At 29.6% G+C, this 25,497-nt stretch overlaps 2 protein-coding genes across 2 annotated transcripts in view; both read left to right on the plus strand.

Annotated features, from left to right (window-relative positions):
• LOC126852253 (putative fatty acyl-CoA reductase CG5065) overlaps positions 1-25,497 on the plus strand; it is a 186,942-nt gene that overhangs the window by 106,987 nt on the left and 54,458 nt on the right. The window lies entirely within an intron of this gene.
• LOC126852259 (putative fatty acyl-CoA reductase CG8306) lies at positions 6,469-9,623 on the plus strand. The gene is made up of 8 exons (XM_050596870.1): positions 6,469-6,656; positions 6,746-7,012; positions 7,595-7,846; positions 7,961-8,210; positions 8,293-8,485; positions 8,596-8,835; positions 8,933-9,190; positions 9,274-9,623. Exons 2-8 carry the CDS (start codon positions 6,821-6,823, stop codon positions 9,410-9,412), a joined length of 1,524 nt encoding a protein of 507 aa, XP_050452827.1. The 5' UTR covers positions 6,469-6,656; positions 6,746-6,820; the 3' UTR covers positions 9,413-9,623.

The following is a 25,497-nucleotide window of genomic DNA, read 5'->3' on the forward strand; positions in this document are numbered from 1 at the left end:
ATTGGTTTTCCATTACGTATCATTGTATCGTCACTGAGCAGTCCGTTGTATAATATATCGAAGTACATACATGATATTTTACATAATTCGAATTTGCAATCGAAATCTCACATGAAAAACGGTTGGTCATTTGCTGCTGATATGAAAGAGAAACTTATTAATGATGACGAAATAATGATATCACTTGATGTTACTGCATTATTTACTAACATTTCTAAAGAGTTAGTTTTGCGCGCTATCGAAAAACGTTGGAATGACATTGCTCCAAACACAAAATTTAATTTGCCTCAATTTTTATATGCAGTGGAAGTTATTCTCGATTCGACTAGTTTTTCTTTTAACGGAAAGTTTTATGAACAGATCTTTGGCAGCTCTATGGGGTCTCCGTTATCACCTATTTTAGCAGATATTGTGATGGATGATTTGGAGACACATTGTTTGAGTTTACTTAGTTTTGCGGTTCCTGTGTATTATAGATACGTAGATGATATTTTTGCTATTGTTCCACGTGCAAAGATTGACGAGATTAATTTGATTTTCAATAGTTATTACCAACGTTTAAAATTCACGCATGAAATAGAGTCAGATTCATGTATCAACTTTTTGAACACCAGTGTTATACGTTCCAACGGAAAAATTTTAACAAACTGATATAGAAAACCTACTTGTTCCAATAGATACATAAATTTTTATTCGAACCAATCTTTTAAATATAAGCTGAACACCATTTTTAGTCTCATTAACCATGCTATTTTATTATCTGACGATCAGTTTCATGGAAAAACATTGATGTCGTGAAGCAGATCTTACGTAATAATTGTTTTCCGACACACGTTATAAATTGTTATATTTGTAAGAGACTGAATTTTTGAAACACCGGGGCAATAGCATTCCGGGTAATGGGGAAAGTGGTACAGACAAACCCTCCTACATTGCACTACCGTTTGTCGAAGGCTTGAGTAACGATGTTGGTCGGTTGCTTAAAAATATGGGATTTACAGTGGTCTATAATATACCTAAGAAACTAAATTCACTTATTAAACTTGGCAAAGATGGTTTGCCTATTAGCAATAGAACGGAGGTAGTTTATAAAATAAATTGTAAGAATTATAGCGTTTCGTATATTGGCCAGACAAAAAGACACTTAAACACCCGGGTCAAGGAACATTTTAATAATATAAAAATGCACGCAAGCAATCTATCCGTAATTAGCAAACATAAATTAGAATTTGATCATGACTTCGATTGGTCAGCGCCTGATATTCTGCATAACGAAAAACATGTAAGAAAGAGAGAAATAGCTGAAATGTTTTTATTAAAAAATTTGACAACACTATTAACTCCCAAAAGATACAAAGAATTTAAACAACATATACGATAAATTAATAAAGGTCGTTTAGTCGTTCTCAGTATTATAAACATAGTGGTTGACACAATGTCAGTTTGACATTTCGATTTTCTCTTTCTACTTTTTAATTTATAACGTAAGTGCTTAATTCTATTTATTTCATTGTAACTTGACTATCATTATTTATAGTATTGTTATTTTAGTTTCACTTGATAAGGACCAAAACCATATGGTCGAAACGTCGTGATAGAACAATCAAACAATAAATTGCCAGTTTGGTCATATAAACACTTGTCTATTAATATATATATATATAAACATATATATATATATATATATATATATATATATATATATATAAATATATATACATATATATATATATATATACAGGGTGTCCGATAATTCGCGGATTACCCTTTAAGGGAAGGTAGAGGATGTTATTCTGAATAGAAAAGTCCTGTACCATTTTGTGATTTTCTCAATATTTAAGAAAATATTAATTTTAAAGATCAGCCAACGAAGTGCCGCGAAAGCTCGTGGCGCGAAAATGCCTCCACTGTCAATTGATACTCGGTCCGCGGCGAAGCAATGGGAGGAGCAGTTTGCGAGCATGCTTCGCTATGGCAACCGAAAAAAATACACACATAATGAAAAGATCACATACATAAAACGGAGCACGCATTATCTGTGTATTTCTTTTGGTTGCCATAGCGAAGCATGCTCGCAAACTGCTCCTCTCATTGCTTCGCCGCGGACCGAGTATCAACTGACAATGGGAGGCATTTTCGCGCCACGAGCTTTCGCGGCACTTCGTTGGCTGATCTTTAAAATTAATATTTTCTTAAATATTGAGAAAATCACAAAATGGTACAGGACTTTTCTATTCATAATAACATCCTCTACCTTCCCTTAAAAGGTAATCCGCGAATTATCGGACACCCTGTATATATATATAAAAGGTGATATATATATATAAAGGGTGAGATATATGTATATATATATGTATATATATATATAAAGGGTGATATATATATATATATCAAAATTTTTAGGACACCTTTATAGACTCAAAGTGTAGAGATAGATTGGGCCAAACTAAGTCGAAAAGTCCTATACCATTTTGCAAAATTCGCAATAGTTTTTGCGTTATTAATTAAAATATGTGAGCTAATGAGCGCGTTGAAAAGCGATAGGTCGGTATCGACAGGCATGTACGACGGATTACTTGTGTATGTTTCTTAGCAACGAAGGTATCATCTAAGCAAGAGGTGACAGCGTGACTCCACTTCTCGCTTAGATGATGCTTTTGTTACTAAGAGAGACGTACACAAGTAATCCGTTATATATGCCTATCGATACCGACCTACTGTTTTCTAACGCGCTCATTAGCTCACATATTTTAATTAATAACGCAAAAACTATTACGAATTTTGCAAAATGATATAGGACTTTTCGACTCAGTTTGGCCCAATCTACCTTCACACTTTGAGTGTGTCAAAATTATTAGGACACCCTGTATATATATATATATATATATATATATATATATATATATATATATATATATTATATACTAGGGTGTCCTGCAAGATTAGCTAACGCTCGTGAGCGGGTAGAGGACAATAAACTGAACAGAAAATCCTTTAACATTTTGCAATTTTCGTAATAATTATTAAAATATTAATTTAAAAATATTAGCAAATGAGCACGTATTTCGCGCGGCTATCGCACGGTTAGACCATGGGACGTACGCTCTAGGCGTGCCAGCGGCGAGCTTCATCGTGTCGCACGGCAACGAAAAATGTTTATTCTTACGCGTATCACTCTCGTCGCGATGCCAAACTTTTCATTGCCGTGCGACACTATGAAACTTGCCATTGGCACGCCTAAAGCGTATGTCCCATGGTCTCGCCGCGCGATAGACGCGCGAAACACGTGCTCATTCGTTAATACTTTTTAATTAATATTTCAATAATTATTGCGAAAATTGCAAAATGGTAAAGGACTTTTCTGTTCAGTTTACTGTCCTCTACTCGCTCACGAGCGTTGGCACAATCTTTGTAGGACACCATGTATATATATATATATATATCTGTATGCGCGTGCGTGCGTGCGTGCGTGCGTGCGTGCGTGCGTGCGTGCGTGCGTGCGTGCGTGCGTGCGTGCGTGCGTGCGTGCGTGCGTGTGGCTATGTGTGTAGAATATTAAGTTGAGTTAATACATACTTAGATTTTTACACTTGGTTACATACACTTCTAATCTGCCCATATTGCGACATAGCCGTAACAGTTTAGGTGTGATATATAAAAATTTGTGATTCACGTAATGTAATTATATGTGGTTTTTTTTTCTTTTTTGCCAAGAAAATTTATACATAGAATATACATTTCTAAATACTACTTAACGTTATGTTATTTTTAGTTTTGCTATATAATCAGATGGGAACGTTACTCTATAAAAGTAACGCGTTATCGTTACCGTTATTTTTTTGTAAAAAGTAACTCGTTAGTTATTCGTTACTGATTTTAAAAAGTAACGCGTTACCATTACCGTTAGTTAAAAAAGTAACGATTCGTTATTTTCTCTGGTCACAGTTAGGACAGAAAAATATATCTCTCTTTGTCGATCCTCCTTGCGTCCATGACTTCTCCATTAGTATAAGCTCTATGCTTTCAGCGTTTTTATATCAAAATAATTTTATCTAATCAAGAATAATGCGCGTGTCAGCGCGCAATTTATTAAATAAATATAAGATAATAGAAAACCAAAAAGTAACGGTAAAAGTAATGACTAATTCGTTACCGTTACCGTTACAAACAAAAAACAGTAATGATCGTTACCGAAAAAAAGTAACTGTAACGGTAACGACGTTACAAGTAACGCGTTATTTCCCAACCCTGTATATAATCATAAATACGTTTATTAAAATACTGTAGTATTGAGTAAAAATTAAAAAATTAATAATTAATACTTTTACAGTGTATATACATATATATACAGTCCCGCCAAAAGTGGTCACCCCCTTTTATTTTTTAAACTAAAAGAGATAGATCATAACAAATATATATCAAATTAAATGATTCAAACTGAATTTTTTTGTGAGCATAATGGTTGTTTCCAAAAGCTATAAAGCTCTGTGTTAATAAACGAAGAAAAAACTTTTTTATAATAATGTGAATATTTTGATAGAATAAAAGTTATAGCGCTGTTTGAAGCAAATACAACAATGATATTATATATAAATATGATATAACATAAATGTAATATATAAATATTTCATATATTATATGAGTTTTATCAACTTGAAATATCGCGGTCGACGTCTATTTTTTAATTTTTGCGATATGGCAAACCTTGAATAATTTGAAGGCAAACCTTGAGTATTATAATCAAATGACAACATGATATATTTCAATCTCTAATAGGTGAATCAGATATAGTCGTTTCAAACAGTGGTACAACTTTTTTCATGTCAAAATATTCACATTATTATAAAAAAATTATGTATATTTGTTCGTTTATTAATACAGATAGTTTATGCAAGCAATCACTATGTTCACATTAAAGTTCAGTTTAAACTATTTAATTTGATATATATTTGTTACGATCTATCTCTTTTAATTTAAAAGATAAAAGAAGGTGGCCACTTTTGGTGAAACATCCTGTATACATAAAAAGCATTAATCAAAAATGTACTACATACGCAAAAAAAAAAAATGATTTGCGCTGCATTTTCATCTTCGAACGTTGTGAAAATATGCAAAAAGGATATTGCTGTGTATGCAAATACTAAATGTAAAATAAACTGTGACTTGAATATATATGTATACTTTGGACTATGTAGCCTCAAGACATTCTCTATTTTACATAAATCTGTTCAAGGAAACGATTCCTGTACACTTACGCAATACAAAATATGAACTTGCTAATATACTCTATGTTTCTTAAGAAATCTATCTTCATTATTTATCTTAGACCAAATATTTTTAACGTAGATTAATGTATTTACTCTCGGAGTAAAGAAACATATTTTTATCGATATTTCATGTACTATTATTAATTATATCACAATAAATATTTTAATTTAATACTTTTATATGCATACAGGGTGTCTCAAAGCATCCTATACAACGTTCGTGAGCGAGTAGAGCACAGTAAACTGAATTGAAAAATCCTTTACTATATAATATGGTAAAAAACTATACTAAAAGTGATAAAGAACTTTTCTATTCAGTTTACTATATGCTCTACCCGCTCACTAGCATTATTTAGGATACTTTTGAGATACTTTTTATATGTATTATCTTTTTCTTTCATTACATATATTTAACAATGAATACATACAATTTATTTGCGTAATCGTGCACGAAAGCGCACGATTGCAAGATTGCGTTCCAAAATTTACTCCTTGGAGTAAAGTAGATCTTGATCACAATCAGGATGAAAAATAAAAAAACTTTTGTTTATCCTGACTGGTGTCAATCTCAAACGCTACTCTCTATTCCAAGTCAATTTTGAGACGCAAAATCTAACGGAGCGCAATTGCTTTCTATAACAGATTTCCGTGTCGCATTCTTGTTCCTCAATTTATTTGTTGCCGGATTGTGGGACATAAAATTCCCACTATTTGATATTGTGCGGCTCTTCCTACTTTCTAATAGGTAATTATTAGACAAACTGGATTTTTCGCGCATGCGCGTTGAATGTAATATCAATGAAGTAGTTATTTGAATGAAACAAAGTCCTGCATGGCGCCCGTTTAATCCTTTTCAAAAGTTATTTAAAATTTTTTAAAATTAATTAAAAACATGAAATAAATAATATCCACAAATTATATTTATCTCTTTATTTATTTACGTAGCTATTTAACTTATCTTCTGCGAGATCCCGCTAATAAAACTGAACTGCCCTTCACAAATACGTAATTGTAAACGTCATCGTTATGTTATGCGTGCACGAAAAACTTGACTCTAATCCGTCTAACAACACACTAGGCTTTTTCTATCAATGTGATGTTTACAAATGCTATTTACGAAAGGGGCCCAACGATTAGTCGCTCCGTTCCGACATTCACTGCCAGTATTGAAAATCTATAGTGTGTATAACATAAACTATAGATTTTCAGTATTAGTAGTGAACATCGGAACGCAGCTTTTATATGAATTTTGTTTATTATACACATACAAAATCTATGATATTCGCAATCAGACGTTTTTCATTTAACATGGTGGGGGAAGTATATATTTCATAAATTGGCGGCACAAGGATACAACACTCACAACTCACAGCAGCACTGCTTTAAACTGTCAGTATCTTTCGTTCGTTTGTGCGTATTCAATCTAGTTCAATCGAAACATTTGATGTATTAATTAGAACTCTACTCTTTACTAGCAGGCATTCACGCGGTAGTTCTAATATAAACATTATCCGGCAAAAATTATATTCAGCAAGAAATACCATTAGAAAGAAATGGCATCGCACGTAACGGAATTTTACAATGGCAAGAGTATATTTATTACCGGTGGTACCGGTTTCCTTGGCATCTGCTTAATAGAAAAGCTCTTGAGATGTTGTCATGGTATCACGAAGATTTATTTGTTAATTCGACCGAAGAAAGGAAAAGAGGTTACAGAAAGATTGGAGGAATTGACGAAAAACTCGGTAAATAGCATATTGAGATTATCGAGACGTGACACTTGTTATTTTATTTTTTATTTTTATTTTATATACTATATTTATATTTTTTAATTTTTAATTTTTATTTTATATACTATATATATTTTTAATTTTTAATTTTTATTTTATATACTATATTTTATATACTTGTATACAAGGTGTAACTAAACAAGCATATGGACAATATTATCAGATGCAGAATAACAATCCAAATCGAAAAGTTCTGAACCATTTTTTGACCTGAACTTTCTTTTCGTTGTTATATGATTAAATTTAACTAATCGATGCCTGTCTATAACAGGAAACAAAGAAAGTATGATAGGGATCAGAGTAGCGAGACAGTTTTCTGCTATATAGACAGGCGCTAATTAGCTAACTTCAATGTCGTATAATGAAAAAAAAGCTCAAATCAAAAAATGCTTCAAGATTTTTTGATTTGGATTGTTTTGTATTTGATAGTATTGTCCATATGCGTTTGTTTACTTACACCCTGTATATTTATATATATGTATATATTTTTTTATTTTTTATATTTTAATTTATTATAATTTTCTTTTCTGTATATAGGTTTTTAATAGACTGAGAGAGGAAAAGCAAACTGATTTATTTAAGAAACTGATCGCAGTTGGTGGAGATGTTGGTGAAGAAAATTTAGGACTGTCCTCGCAAGATCGAACAACTTTGATAAATACAGTACAAGTTGTTTTTCATTCAGCTGCTACATTAGACTTTGAAGCCGATCTGAGAAATACGACAAACATTAATTTGTTAGGAACTCGTAGAGTCGTTGAACTTTGCCAGGAGATTAAGAACCTCAAGGTAAAAAACAATATTCACAATAGATAAAGAGATATTTTGTAACAACAAATCTTCCTTAAATAAATCTTTCTGAATATTTTATAGCTTTTACATTTGATATTTATTATTTATCAGGTATTGGTGCATGTCTCTAGTGCATATGTTAATTCAGTGTTGCATAATGTAGATGAGATAGTGTATCCTGCACCTGCAGATGTAAATACAGTTTTGAAAATGATTAATACGTTGAATGCTGCTACTTTAGACGCAAAAACAACAGAGATATTAAAAGATCATCCAAATCCTTATACATTCACAAAACATCTGGCTGAACATGAAGTAGCAAATGCAGGACTTCCAGCATCTATTGTGCGCCCTTCAATGAGTAAATTTAGGCTTTTTTATCCAACATGTATTGTGTTATATATGTATTATAATTATAAACTTAATTTTATACATTTATACAGTAATAGGAGCATGGAAAGAGCCAATTCCAGGATGGACAATATCAAAAAATGGACCACAGGGTTTCATAATGGGTGCTAGTAAGGGTATTGTGAGAAGATTGCCAGTTGCAGAAAATCTTGTTTATGATTACATTCCTGTAGATATAGTAGTGAACAGCCTTATTGTCGCAGCTTATAGTGTCGATCGAGACAGGTAGTTCAAGATACAAAAATACTACAAAATACTAAAAAAATTTAATGCATTTTATCAAAATATGATTTTATTTAATGTTAATATTTATTTCTGAAATAATGTAATTTTAGCAACAAAGAATTAAAGGTATATCACTGTACATCTAGTACGTGCAATGCTTTTAAATGGCAGAATGTTGAAAAGGAAGTTAACAAGTATTTACATAAATATCCATTACGAAGTGCTGTTTGGTATCCATATCTCAAATTTTTACCGTCGCTTTTCTTGTTTAAAATTTCGGCTATCTTTGTTCATTTTATTCCTGCTTATATTTTGGATACAGTGACACGATTATGTGGAGGCCGTCCAATGTAAGTTTTATTTTTTCAGATAGAGGAAAAAATATAAAATATATCTTGTCATAAATTTTTTTTTAAATTAATTATATGCTTACTCTATTTTTTTCAGACTTGTTCGTTTACATACAAATGTTAGCAAATCATTAGGATGTCTTGAGAAATTTATTTTCCAAGAATGGAGATTTAATAATCCATGCATGTTGCAATTGCATGAGTCATTATCCTCAGATGATCAAAAATTATTTACATTAGACATTAAGCCATTAATCTGGAAGGATTACTTTGTGGATTTGATACAAGGTGTCAGAATGTATCTTCATAATGAGTCACCGAAATCTTTACCAAAAGCACGTTCTAAAGATAGAATGTAAGTAAATGTCGTAAGAATATATCTCTTAAACAGTATCAACATTTATTAGTTATGAATATAAATGTAAATTTATGTTGCAGATTAATGATTGCTCATTTGGGTTTGCAAGCTACTTTATTAGGTCTAATTTGGTGGTTGGTTAAAATTATATTTGCTACAACGTGGACAAAATCTGGTTTAGTTGTACCAATAACATATTTACTCTTTAATCAATTGTAAGCAATATTTAAAAATACAATTGTTTTTAGTTGAATGAGGATAGAATGTTATTCATATACATAAAATTTATTTTATACAAACAGAAGCACATAAAATATATCCTCATATCATATATACTGCATATGCACATAAAATATATCTTCATACATATATACTGTCTTTTTGTATACTTTAATATGAACATTAAATACTATTGCATCTTATATATAAACTCTGGATATGCTCTCTCCTTACAAATATTTAAAATGTTTAAAATTTGCTTTTGGCAATTGACAGTTGGCATATTGCTTATAGGGGCATATTAATGATACTGTAGCTGCATTTCAATATTCACTGCTAATATTAAATTTACAGTGATATTTACATGATATAAATTATACATTTTCAATACTGGTAATTAATATTGGAATACAGCCTGTATGATGTTATTGTACATTTTAGATTTTTATTTAAAAAAGGTAGTATAGCTAGATAATATTTGGAAACGTTGATTTACTTATATGTACAGAAAATGAATATTAAAAGAGCTGCTCTGTGAAAGCTTAAGGAGCAAAAACTATATGAAATATAGAGATAAAAATTACTGAATATAGAAAAATATAGACAAAAAATTATTGAAAAATATAAGGTTTCAACATAAAAATCAGGGAGAGGGATGTCTGTTGAATTTGGAAGAAATGACGTAACAAATAATTAATTAAACTACGCGACACTACATGATTCAACATGTTGTGATTGTTTTTTCAAATAAAATGAGATGAACTTTTAAAATCAAATAGTAAAATATATTGAAATATATTTTTTATAAAATGCTTATACACACACTAAAAGCCATTGCACATTAAAAAATTTTAGTCGTAATCATAAGGCCGTAAAAAAATTGACCAATCACAATCAAACATTCTAAAACATAATAAGAATGTTTGAACTGTGATTGGTTGATTTACTTACGGCTTTACGATTATGACTAAAATTTTTTAACGTGCAATGGCCTTTAGAAAAAGCGTACAAAATACGGCGGCGTGGCAACACTCAGGCTTCTCTCTGCTACAGCGTATTGAACGCATACAAGCACACATGCACCTAAAAAGTGAAGTTTTCAGAAGCCAGTTGTTTATAAATAATAACAAAGTGTAAAACTTCTAAATAAGTTTTAAAACTGCTGTTCATGTTACACATTTTGCTGTTACTTTTAAAAAATGTAATAAAAAAATTAATGAAAAATAATTTGCAGTAAATAGAAATAAATAAATTTTTTGATATATTAAATTAGATTAGTGTGTGTATTATTTTTTGGCTGTTTATTTTTATGCCTAATGCACGTTATAAGTTTTTGTTTCAATAACTTTTTTTTTAATCATATAAATTATATTTAGATTGTATCATTTTATCGATATTATATCATTTTATTTTTGGATTAAACAATTTCTATATTAATAGTTATTTTTAAAGTCTTAATTAATGTTAAATTTATTTATTTATCATAAATATTTAGTATATATTAGCTGCAATTAATCAGCACTTTCAGTTTTTTACATACATGTAACGATATATAACTCTACATATGTATGAGTGCGATCTGCTCGAATAATGAATTGAACGGATCGTTGGCATATAAAAAACGGCGAATAGTCTGTTGTGATGTCTCAACGACGCTTTTTCTTTCTCTATACCTCAGTTAGTGAGAAAAAGATTGCTCTTTATTTTTAGGGATCGTCCCGTTTACGCACATTACGGATCGGACACGACAAAATTTCCCGATCGGACACTGCGTAGCATGTACTTTGTAAGTTGTAAAGCAAGGTCTATCCTGCCTACCAGCGGAGTGGGTGCGGGAGGAGGGCCGAAGGCCCCCCTTGCATCTCCATGTGTGTGTGTGTGTGTGACCGCGCTCGTGCTTCCTGTCCATACATGTACTTTAGTATAGCGTTGTGTCTGATCGGGCCTGTGTCCGATCGAGCCTGTGTCTGATCGGGTCTGTGTCCGATGGGGCCTGTGTCCGAGGGGGCCTGTATCCGATGGGGCCTGTGTCCGATGGGGCCTGTGTCCGATGGGGCCTGTGTCCGATGGGGCCTGTGTCCGATGGGGCCTGTGTCCGATGGGGCCTGTGTCCGATGGGATCTGTGTCCGATCGGGCCTGTGTCCGATCGGATCTGTGTCCGATCGGGCCTGTGTCCGATCGGGCCGGTGTCCAATCGAGCCTGTGTCCGATCGGGTCTGTGTCCGATCGGGAAATTTTGTCGTGTCCGATTGGTTATGTGCGCAATCGAAATTCACTCTATTTACCGGAAATAAGTTAGCGCTGGAAGTTCATATTTTTTAATAATTAATAGTTCAAACGATTGCTCCCTAATTGCTCCATCAGAATCCACAATTGCTCCCATTTTAAAATTAATATTTTGTTAAATATTTACAAAAAATGTAAAATAAATTATTTTTACTCAAAAATATATTTTCAATAGTTTTTTGCGTTTTATGCTATATCCAGCATAAAACGATTGCTCCTTAATTGCTTCATATTGCTCCATTATTATTTTTATGATTTATTACATTTTTTATCAAAAATTAACAATTCGTATGATATTAGCCGACGACTAACACTTTTTTTAAATAATTATATGTGAAATCAATTGTATTTCATTTATAGATGATTGTAGTGCATTCATTTTTGTTTGTTGATTCATAATTAATTTTTAATTAATTATTTAATTGTATTTTATTTTCCATTTTATTATCCATAATTAATTATGGAATAAGGTTTTTTCTTAATATCAATACTAGATTTTATTATGACTCTAAATTTTAATAGAAAAGAGAATAATTAAAGTAAAATGGCAAAATGTCGCCAAGGTGAACACTCACCATGGTGAGCGTTCGGCAACGACGGGAATTTGGGAAAAAGGATAGTATCGCCAGGGCATTGTGATTAGCACTCAGCAACGATGGGATCTAGGGAAACGGACAATGTCACCAGGGCACCGTAATAAGCGCTCAGCAACTAGGTTCAAGGATTGGATCGTATTTGGGAAAATTAGATAATATTTTTAAAATTAGATAAAATTTTTGATATGATTTTTATTCAATTTAATCTCTTGTTGTCATTCCTTATGGGAAGTTTTAAAGTTAATGGGCAGTGTCGCCAGGGCACCGTAATAAGCGCTCAACAACGATGGAATTTATAGAAAACGGATAATGTTGCCAGGTTGAGTCAAGTTCAAATGACAACAGTAATATATACTTATTTTGCATAAAATTTATTAATTCTTAACTAGTATTGAAATTAGTGAATGTTTGAATAATACTAGGATAATAGATTAAAGTTGACTGATTGGAAAATTGTCAGCGGCGTGCCAGTGGGTATTTTATTATTCAAGAGATGAAGAGGTAATGATATTAGAGGATTATCAGTCAATTGAAATAAAATTCTAATATTCATGGAGAGATGGGGTTTATAGTGAGAAAGAGAGAGAGGAAGAGAGACAGAAGAAAAAAAGAAGGAATATAATATTAGGTAAACATAACATTTTCCAATATAATTAAATATAATACTATAATATTATATACTATAATATTATTAAAACTAAAATTAAAAAGTTAATAATATTATATAATAATAATTATTATTTAACATTTTACTTTCTATCTATCTCTCTTCTTATCTTTTGTTTATTCTTCCTTTTCTTTAATTTTAAATAAAACTACTATCTTTTTTCTCTTCCTTTTTTTCTTCTCTCTGTTTCTCTCTCTGTATCTCTATGTGTCTCTTCCCTTCTGCCCTTCTCTCTCGCACTCTCTCTCTCTCTCTCTCTCTCTCTCTCTCTCTTTCTATATATATATATATTATTAAGAAAATATTATATGAATATTATTTATATTATTTAATTTTATTAATGTTATTTAATATTATTAACATTAATTGTAGCATTAAATTTTTTAAATGGTTAAATGTAATTATAATTAATAATCTTTTAAATATTTTATTTAAAGTTAAATAAGAGACAAAGAATAAGAAAAAGAAAGATATAGAGAGAGAGAGAAAAAGAGAGAAAAGGAAGAGAAAGAAGAATATGTTATTTAAAATTAAAGAAGAGGTAGTATAAGCAAAAGAAAGGGAGAGAGAGAGAGAAAGAGAAAAACAGGAAAATAAAAGGAGAAGGCATAGAAAGAGGTAGAAAGAGGGGAAAAAAAGAGAGACAAGGAAAAGAAAGAAGGAAGCTTTATTTAAAATTAAAAAAGAATAAGCAAAAGAGAAGGAGAGAGAAAGAGAGAGAGAAAGAGAAAGAGAGAGAGAGAGAGAGAGAGAGAGAGAGAGGGAGAGGGAGAGAGACAGAAGAAGAAAAGAAGGAATATAATATTAGGTATAATATTTTTTAATATAATTAAATATATTGTAATACTATAATATTATTAAATATATTAAATATATTATATGCTATAATATTATTAAAACTATAATTAAAAAGTTAATAATATTAAACATATTTAATCTTATTGAATACTATTCAATATTGAATAAATCAGTAAATATTATTAATATTTAAATATTATTATATTTAATAATTTTTTATATTTTACTTATAGTTTAAAAAGAAAAAAATTTAGAAAGAAGAGGAAAAGAGTGAAAGAAGAGAAAGGAAAAGGCATTATTTAAACTTAAAGAAAACGAAGAATAAACAAGAGAGAGAAAGAGAGAGAGAGAGAACTTTCTTGTGGAAAGGAGTGAAGTAAGGGGGAAGGAAAGTGAAGGGGAAGAGAGCGAGAGAGAGAGAGTAGAAGGAATATAATATTAAGTAATATTGTTTAATTATTAATATTGTAAAATATTATCAGTAGCTTTATTTTAATAATTTAATTTTATTATGTTTTTTTTTATAGAGAGAAAAAAAATAATGTAATAATTTTATTTAATATTATTAATATTATTAATTAAATTATAATTATTATGTTTAATTTTAAAAATGTCGCCAGTAAATAAATTAATAAACAAGTGTTATACGACCAAACTGGCAATTTATTGTTTGATTATTATATCACGACGTTTCGACCATATGGTTTTGGTCCTTATCAAGTGAAACTAAAATAACAATACAATAAATAATGATAGTCATGTTACAATGAAATAAATAGAATTAAGCAACTTACGTTATAATTAAAAAGTAGAAAGAGAAAAATCGAAATGTCAAACTGACATTGTGTCAACCACTATGTTTGGAATACTGAGATCAACTAAACGACCTTTATTAATTTATCGTATATGTTGTTTAAATTCTCTGTATCCTTTTGGGAATTAATAGTGTTGTCAAATTTTTTAATAAAAAACATTTCAGCTATTTCTCTCTTTCTTACATGTTTTTCGTTATGTAGAATATCAGGCGCTAACCAATCGAAGTCATGATCAAATTTTAATTTGTGTTTGCTAATTACGGATAGATTACTTTCGTGCATTTTTATATTATTACAATGTTCCTTGACTCGGGTGCTTAAGTGTCTTTTTGTCTGGCCAATATACGAAGCGCTACAATTCTTACAATTTATTTTATAAACAACCTCCGTTCTATTGCTAATAGGCAAACTATCCTTGCCCCGTTTAATCAATGAATTTAATTTTTTAGGTATATTGTAAACCACTGTAAATCCCATATTTTTAAGCAACCGACCAACGTCGTCACTCAAGCCTTCGACAAACGGTAGTGCGATGTAGGAGGGTTTGTCTGTATCACTTTCCCCATCACCTAGAATGCTATTGCTCCGGTGTTTCAAAAAATTCAGTCTCTTACAAATATAACGATTTATAATGTGTGTCGGAAAACAATTATTAAGTAAGATCTGCTTCACGACATCAATATTTTTTCCATGAAACTGATCGTCAGATAGTAAAATAGTATGGTCAACGAGATTAAAAATGGTGTTCAACTTATATTTAAAAGGATGGATCGAATAAAAATTTATGTATCTATCGGAACACGTAGCTTTTCTATACCAGTTTGTTAAAATTTTCCCGTTGGAACGGATAACACTGGTGTTTAAAAAATTGATACATGAATCTGACTCTATTTCATGTGTGAATTTTAAACGTGGATGATAACTATTGAAAATCAAATTAATTTCGTCAACTTTTGCACGTGGAACAATAGCAAAAATATCATCTACGTATCTATAATATATAGGAACCGCAAACCCAAGTAAACTCAAACAATGTGTTTCCAAATCATCCATCAACAGTTAGTTTTGCGCGCTATCGAAAAACGTTGGAATGACATTGCTCCAAACACAAAATTTAATTTGCCTCAATTTTTATATGCAGTGGAAGTTATTCTAGATTCGACTAGTTTTTCTTTTAATGGAAAGTTTTATGAACAGATCTTTGGCAGTCCTATGGGGTCTCCGTTATCACCTATTTTAGCAGATATTGTGATGGATGATTTGGAGACACATTGTTTGAGTTTACTTAGTTTTGCGGTTCCTATATATTATAGATACGTAGATGATATTTTTGCTATTGTTCCACGTGCAAAAGTTGACGAGATTAATTTGATTTTCAATAGTTATCATCCACGTTTAAAATTCACACATGAAATAGAGTCAGATTCATGTATCAATTTTTTAAACACCAGTGTTATCCGTTCCAACGGGAAAATTTTAACAAACTGGTATAGAAAAGCTACGTGTTCCGATAGATACATAAATTTTTATTCGAGCCATCCTTTTAAATATAAGTTGAACACCATTTTTAATCTCGTTGACCATGCTATTTTACTATCTGACGATCAGTTTCATGGAAAAAATATTGATGTCGTGAAGCAGATCTTACTTAATAATTGTTTTCCGACACACATTATAAATCGTTATATTTGTAAGAAACTGAATTTTTTGAAACACCGAAACAATAGCATTCTAGGTGATGGGGAAAGTGATACAGACAAACCCTTCTACATCGCATTACCGTTTGTCGAAGGCTTGAGTGACGACGTTGGTCGGTTGCTTAAAAATATGGGATTTACAGTGGTTTACAATATACCTAAAAAATTAAATTCATTGATTAAACGGGGCAAGGATAGTTTGCCTATTAGCAATAGAACGGAAGTTGTTTATAAAATAAATTGTAAGAATTGTAGCGCTTCGTATATTGGCCAGACAAAAAGACACTTAAGCACCCGAGTCAAGGAACATTGTAATAATATAAAAATGCACGAAAGTAATCTATCCGTAATTAGCAAACACAAATTAAAATTTGATCATGACTTCGATTGGTTAGCGCCTGATATTTTACATAACGAAAAACATGTAAGAAAGAGAGAAATAGCTGAAATGTTTTTTATTAAAAAATTTGACAACACTATTAATTTCCAAAAGGATACAGAGAATTTAAACAACATATACGATAAATTAATAAAGGTCGTTTAGTTGATCTCAGTATTCCAAACATAGTGGTTGACACAATGTCAGTTTGACATTTCGATTTTTCTCTTTCTACTTTTTAATTATAACGTAAGTTGCTTAATTCTATTTATTTCATTGTAACATGACTATCATTATTTATTGTATTGTTATTTTAGTTTCACTTGATAAGGACCAAAACCATATGGTCGAAACGTCGTGATTTAATAATCAAACAATAAATTGCCAGTTTGGTCGTATAACACTTGTTTATTAAATTATAATTGTTATATAATTATTCATTACTTATTATAATTGATTTATTATATAATTATTTAATTAATAATTAATAGAAACATAATATTAATACATATTATTAATATAATTAATAGTAATATAATATTATTATATATTATAATTGAAATACTTATTACTTATTATAACTTATTATATTTGTAATTAATTAAAACGAATAAACTATAATTAATAATAATTAATAAAAATTGTAATTATTAAATAAATTATTTAACAATTTATGACGATTACATTGATTACGATGATGATAATGATGATGATGATGATGGTGATGATGATGATGATGATGATAATTATGATGATTATGACAATTATGATAATATTGATGATATCAATGATAATATTGATGATGATAATTATTTTAATAGTGATAATAATCAAAAGAACAAAATTTTTTGACAATTGAAGTTATATATCGTTTTGAACAAATTTATATTTATTAGTATATATAATTAATTTATTAATTATTTTTAATATATATTTAAAATAAAATGCCAAGATGTAAAATTCAACGTACTCGAGATGAAGAAGAAGAATTACAACGTCAACGTCGTGAAAGAAATGCAGAAAATCAGCGTTGTCGTCGTGAAATTGCGAAAGCAATCGCTAATAATAGTAACATAAATTTTATGAATGCATCACTTTCTCAAAATTGTGCAGAAAGTCACTCTTGTTATCGGTCACGACAAAAAATCAACCTCGTTTAAATAATGATAATCCAATGTTAATTAATAATGTTATCGAATATTATATTGGTTCTATGGACGTGTCTTGTGTTTATTGCAATGCAAAGCATTTTTCATCTGAAAGAATATCTAATAGAGGAAATTCATTTCATGATTGTTGTAATCATGGCGCAGTGTATTTGCAACCATTGCCTAAACTGCCTCAATTTATTCAGTTTATTCGATGGAAGTCATGTAAAATCTAATAATTTTTTTCAATATATTCGTAGTTATAATAGTTCGTTTTCAGTTGCATCATTTAATGCTAACTTAATAAACTTTCATAGACGACCTGGTCCATATTGTTTCAAAATACAAGAGCAAATTTATTATCAGATTAATACAGCATTATATGCTACACAAAATGAAAGTCCTACTTATGGTCAACTTTTTATTGTGGATTCAAATGAAGCAATAGATCATCGTCTTAATCAAAATTCATATTTAGATTTTGAAATTGTACAAAATCTTGAACATATAATGCGAGAAATTAATGTATTTGCTCAATCTTATCAAATGATGGGTGAGGAATTAGAAAATCAACTACGTCTAGAAATGGAATCTGGTGAATTATTACCGAAATTATAATTATTATTTACTTTAAGGCCAGGTATGGATCGACGTCGATATAATGTTCAGAGAACTAATGAAGTACAGAATAAAAGCTGCTGTTTTTTATACAACTACTGATGGAGAAATTCCGGAATCATACGTTACAATACGTAATAAAAATACTAAAATTTTACAAAAAGTTAGTATTATGGACTTAAATGTTGAACCATGAATATATCCATTGTTTTATCCATATGGCACTCAAGGGTGGCATCGTTATTTAAAAAAAATTAAATAGTGATAGACGAATAACTAGAGGACAGTATATTAAATATCATTTGGGTATTCGGGATAAATTTAATGTTTTTTTATTAGGACATCGCTTATTTCAGCAGTGGCTGGTAGATAGTTATGTAAAAATTGAAAAAGAAAAAATTGATTATTGCAAAAATCATCAAAAAGAATTATGTACTGAAACATATCAAGATTTAAAAGATTATATACAAACTATGGCGAATAATTTAAATGTATTGGATGTATTGGAAAAATGGTTGTACTTCCTTCCACATTTATTGGATCGTCGCGTAATATGTTACAAAAGTATTAAGATGCAATGGCAGTTAGTAAATTTGGTAAGCCAGATCTTTTCATTACCATGACTTCAATCCAAAATGACGTGAAATCGAGGAAAATTTCTTGTCAATAAGCTTCTGATAGACCTGACATTTGTGCTCATGTTTTTAATATTAAAAAAAATTATTTAATTAATTTAATTCTCAAGCAAAAAATCTTTGGTGAAGTAGCAGCGTTTGTGTATGTTATTGAATTTCAAAAACGTGGTTTGCATATGTTCATATGTTGATCACTTTAAAATACAATTTTAAAATAATAACTTCACAGATTAATGATAAATACATTTCTGCTGAAATTCCAGATCCATGTGAAAATCGTATTTTACATGCTATAATTATAAAACATATGGATTCATGGACCTTGTGCCTCATGCCACCTTGTGGCGATTGGTGTTTGGTAGATGGACATTGTTCAAAACATTATTCAAAACAAAATAAACAAAAAGTACAGGCTCTATTAAACACAAATTCAAACAAAAATTAGCAAATAAGAGCTAGCGCGGGAGTGCATATTTTATTTAAACATTAAATTAATCTAGTGCGGAATTTACGACATTACAAAATTGAATGAACGTTTCGGTCCTTTTTTGGGACCTTCTTCACCGTGAAAATTAGATACAAACATATAATTAAATTGGCGGGTCAATCCAAGGGAACTAATCCATATCAATTATATAGTAATATGCATTGATTCGTTATCACCAAGATATCATAGGCGCCTTCTTCTCTGATGTCATAAGAATCTCAATTATTTAAACTTGACGGTTCACATCTCTCCCAAGTTGGCAATCCAAGAAGTGCATGACACGTGTGTATGTTATCAAATCATTTCAATAGCAAATCTCCTGGAATTAACAAGATGGGTTAAATTTAACATAGAGGGTATAATACTTAAAAATGTATCGTTCTCAATGTTGAAAATATGTCAGTACATATTGAGATCCCGATGAAGATCGTTTCGATCCAGTTTGATGTACACCAAGATATGTTAAGGTAATGACACCACACATTAATTATTTCTTGTCAGATTTCTACCACCTTGAGAGTGGTCATTATAAATTTTATTGTGTTTATTTATTATCTATGACATGCCTTGGTTTAACATATTTTGACTTTCACTTACCAACATTTAATTGAATCAGTTAGTTATTTATGTTTATTTACCTCTGACTTATTTATTCATCATTAATTTTAATTTAATTTATTTTTATTTTTGATAGTTTTTTTATTTTGTTATTTTTTTGAATCATTTGTTGTTTAATTTTTGAAAGGATAAATAATTGTCTTTGAATAAGAAAATTTGGAGATTTAAGTATTATATCCTCTATGTTAAATTCAACCCATCTTGTTAATTCTAGGAGGTTTGCTATTGAAATGATTTGATAACATAACGTATCATGCACTTCCTGGATTGCCAACTTGGGAGAGATGTGAACCGTCAAGTTTAAATAATTGAGATTCTCATGACATCAGAGAAGAAGGTGCCTATGATATCTTGGTGATAACGAATCAATGCATATTACGATATAATTGATATGGATTAGTTCCCTTGGATTGATCCGCCGATTTAATTATATGTTTGCGTCTAATTTGCATGGTGAAGAAAGTCCCAAAAAAGGATCGAAACGTTCGTTCAATTTTGTAATGTCGTAAATTTGGCACTAGATTAATTTAATGTTTAAATAAAATATGCGCACCAATTCGAGCGCTGGCTCTTATTTGCTAATTATTTTTGTTTGAATTATCCGAAACCTTTTCTCGAAGAAACTAAAATGGATGAAGATGCTTATCCTTATTATCGTCGACGAAATAATAATAGAAATTTTGAACTATATATCCTGGCGGATATATAGTTGATAATCGTTATGTTGTTCCATACTGTCCTATTTTATCAATATATTTAATTGTCATATTGATGTTGAAATAATTTCAAGTATCACATCAGTTAAATATCTGTATAAATATATTTATAAAAGACGCGATGTTGTTGCTATAACCATTGAATCAGTAACAGAAAATGTAATTATTGATCATGATGAGATACATAATTATATCGAAGCTCGTTATGTTGGACCTGTAGAAGCCAGTTGGCATATTCTTGGTAAAAAATTACAAGATAAAAGTCATGCTATAATGCACTTGCTAATTCATCTTCCTAATGAACAAAATATTATAATCGAAAATGGAAACATTAACGACGCAATGAGTTCTGCTTTAAATCAAGTTACTATGTTAATAGATTATTTCTCATTGAACTTACGTGATGAAGAAGCAAGACAGTATTTATATATAGAAATTCCTCGCTATTATACATTTAAAAAAGATAAAATTAATGGTAGAAATGTATCGCGTTGGGTTAAACTTATAAGTCATTATAATTGTGTAGGATGAATATATTCCGTTAGTCCAGCACAAACAGAATTATATCATTTACAATTATTATTACTCACAATAAAGGGCGTTATACAAGTTTTAATGATTTGAGAACTGTAAATGGAGAATTTTGTCAATCATTTTCAGCGGTACGTTTGGCATTAGGTTTAATTGAAGATGATGATGAATGGAAATGAGCTATGAATGAAGCTGTTGGATGGATGATGCCTCAACAACTTCGTAGATTATTTATACTTATATTATTACATTGTCAGCCACTCTACATCCTGAAGAGTTGTGGGAAAATTTTAAAGTAGAAATGTCTGAGGATTACATTCGACATTTTGGTATTTTACAAGGACAAAATAAAGCTTATCCGCAAATTAATAGAATGCTTTGTGCTGAAAATAAAAGTTTTGCTGATTATCCACAAATGGAACAGTTAATAGAAAATAACGAAGAGGAGGATAACATGACACTTGAAGAAGCTGGAAATAGGCACTAAACAATACAAACAATTAAATGACAAGAAAAAAGAGATAGTCGATCTTTTATTAAATTTATTAGATTAAACAATAATAGTAATCATAATAATCAATGTTTTTATATATTGATGGCCCTGGTGGATCAGGTAAAACATTTATATATACAACTATCTATCATTTAGCTAGAATTAAAAATAAACGCGTATGTACAATGGCACTTACGGGCATTGCAGCGACATTACTACTTACTGGAAAAACAGTTCATAAGACATTTCAATTACCAGTTCCATTATTTGCTGATTTATCATCTGCTATTAAAATCCAATCAAAAGAAGCTCAATATTTGAAGAAATTTGATATTTATATTTGAAATGAAGCACCAATGACACCACGATATGCTTTAGAGAGTAAGGATAGAACATTGCGTGATTTTATGAATAATGAATTTCCTTTTGGCAGAAAAATTGTTTTATTATGTGGTGATTTCAGATAACTTTTGCCTATTAAAATACATGCTACTTGAAGTGAAATTGTGAATCTTTCTATTAAATATAGTTCTACTTGGAGACATTTCGTAAAATTCTCTTTAACACAAAATATGCGAGTTCTCTCGGAAGAAATTGAATTTGCAAAGTTTATATTGGATATGAGAGATGGTATATTAAATGATTTAAATAATAATATACAAATTCCTGAATGTTGTGTAACGCCTATTAATGCTGATCTTGGAATATATATATATATATATATATATATATATATATATATATATATATATAGTAATTTAATAGGAAGAAAGGAGTTTATTAAAGTAGCTAAATGTGATACCTTCTACAAATGTTGATGTTGAAGAAATCAATAAAAAAGTTGTTGAATTAGAATATAGAACTAGAAATAGATATAGCTGATGAACGAATTTATACAAGTGTAGACAGTGCAGTAAATGGTGACAATGGTGATATTGGTGAAGCTTTATTACCAGAATATTTAAATAGTTTATCTCCACCATCTCTTCCTCCTCTTCGTTTAAGACCAAATTGTATCATTATGTTGATAAGAAATCTTAGTATCAATGAAGGTCTTTGCAATGGTACTAAATTAATGGTTATAGAGCTTGCAGATCGTTTATTGAAGTATAAGATTTTAACAGGTGACAAAGCAGAAGATATTCGTATAACATTATATTGCGAAAATATATATCTTTTTACTTTTATTAGAAGACAATTTCCGATAAAATTAGCTTTGACAATTAACAAATCACAAGAACAAACGTTTGATAGAATTGGTTTAGATCTTCGTAAAGATGTTTTTAACCATGGAGAACTTTATGTTGCTTTTTCGCGAGTTCGTTCTTGGCAAGCATTAAAAGTTTCCCTTGTAATCAACGAAATAATAGATATGTTAAAAATTATGTATATAAGGAAATATATATCTAACTTTCTGTTTTTTCAATCATTCTTTTATTTTTAAGAGAGAGAGAAAAAAAATATTAAATATTATTAAATATTGTTAATATTACTTAAATCAAATTTTAAAAGAAAAAAAAGAGAGATAGAGAGAGAGAGAGAGACACACACTTAGAAAAAAAAAGGAGAACGAATATAATATTAGGTAATATTGTTCAATATTATTAAATATATTGTTAAATATGAATAATAAATGTTATTAATATTATTTAATTTTATTAATATTATTTAATATTATTTAATTTTAAGATATAGGGACAGATAGAGAGAGAGAGAAAGAGAGAGAGAGAGAGAGAGAGAGAGAGAGAGAAGGAGAAAAGAAAGAAACTTTATTTAAAATTAACGAAAAGGAAGAAAAAGCAAAAAAGGGAGAAAGCAAGAGGCAATAAGAGAAAGAGAGCCGGAAAAAAAAAGGAAAAAGAATATAACGTTAGGTAATAACATAGTTCAATATTAATAAATATATAGTTATTAATATCATATGTTACTTAATTTTATTAATATTAATGAATATTATTAATGTTATTTAATGTAATAAAGTTTAATTATGGCATTAATATTATTTAATTAAATATTTCAAATATTTTATATTATTATAGTTCATAATTTTTAAAATATTTTATTTAACATTAAAGGAAAGACGAAAAATAATCGAAAAAAGGAGAAAGGGAGGGGGAGAGAGAGAGAGAGACAGAGAGAGAGAGAGAGAGAGAGAGAGAGAGAGAGAGAGAGAGAGAGAGAGAGAGAGAGAGAGAGAGAGAGAGAGACAGACAGACAGACAGACAAAGATAGACAGATAGACAGACAGAGAAAGAGATAGAGAGAAAAGGACGCTTTATTTAAGATTAAATAAGAGGAAGAATAAGCAAAAGAGAGAAAGAGAAAGAAAAAAAAGAGTAGAAAAAAAAGAAAGAATATAATATTAGGTAATAATATTGTACAATATTATTAAATATATTGTTAAAAGTTTATATTGTTAAAAATATTAAGTATTAATAAATATTATTAAATAGTATTATTATTTGTTATTTAACTTTATTAATAATAGTGAATATTATTAATTATTTAATAATATAAAATTTAATTAAAGGAAAGACGAAGAATAAGCAAAAGAAAGAGAGAAAGAGTGAGAAGAAATAGAAAGAAAGACGATTTATTTAAAATTAAAGAAGAAAAAAAATAAGAGAGACAGTGAAAGAGAAAGGGGCGGGCGGAAACAGAAAAAGAGAAAAGGAGAAAGAATATAATATTAAATAATAATATTGCATTTATTATCTTAATTTTAGTTATTAATTATCGATTATTATATATTATTTATTATCTATTTATTTATTTATTTATCTATGTATTTAATGAACATTTATAAATATTAATAAAATTATGTATTTAAGATAATGAATGCAATATTATTATTTAATATTATATTCTTTCTCCTTCTTTTCTCTTTTCCTCTCTCTCTCTCTCCCTCTCTCCCCCCCCTCCCTCTTTCTCACGTTCTCTCTCTCTGTCTCCCTTGCTTATCCTTTTTCTTTTTTATAAAGAATTTATGTTTTACTTAAATTATTAATATTTATGTAATATTTCTCCTTCGCTCTCTTTCTTTCTTAGTATTAACTTTTTAATTTTACAAAGTATAATAGGGGAAACTTCGTTTGCCTACATTCCCGATTGCCTACAACTTCGTTTGCCTACAACGTTTTGTCGACAGCTTCAATTGCCTACAGAGCGATTGCCTACAAGCATTATTGTACACATATAAAAATTAAAAATACAAACGTACGCTTGTACACATGTCATTATTGAACATAAACATTGTACACATGATATTATTGCGCACATACACATTGTACACATTCATATGATGTTAGCCGACGACTAACACTTTTTTAAAATAATTATGTGTGAAATCAATTGTATTTTGTTTGTAGATGATTGTAGTGCATTTATTTTTGTTTGTTAATTCATAATTAATTTTTAATTAATTATTTAATTGTAGACTATGAAACTAGCCGACATGTACTATAAAATTACAAAAATAGATGTGAAATCGATTATATTTCGTTTGTAGATGATTTTAGTGCATTTATTTTTGTTTATTAGTTTATAATTAATTTTTAATTAATTATTTAAAGTTTGAAATATACCAAAGTATATGCATGG

The sequence above is a fragment of the Cataglyphis hispanica genome, chromosome 10 (assembly GCF_021464435.1).
Source record: "Cataglyphis hispanica isolate Lineage 1 chromosome 10, ULB_Chis1_1.0, whole genome shotgun sequence".
Classification (NCBI taxonomy): Eukaryota; Metazoa; Arthropoda; class Insecta; order Hymenoptera; family Formicidae; genus Cataglyphis; species Cataglyphis hispanica.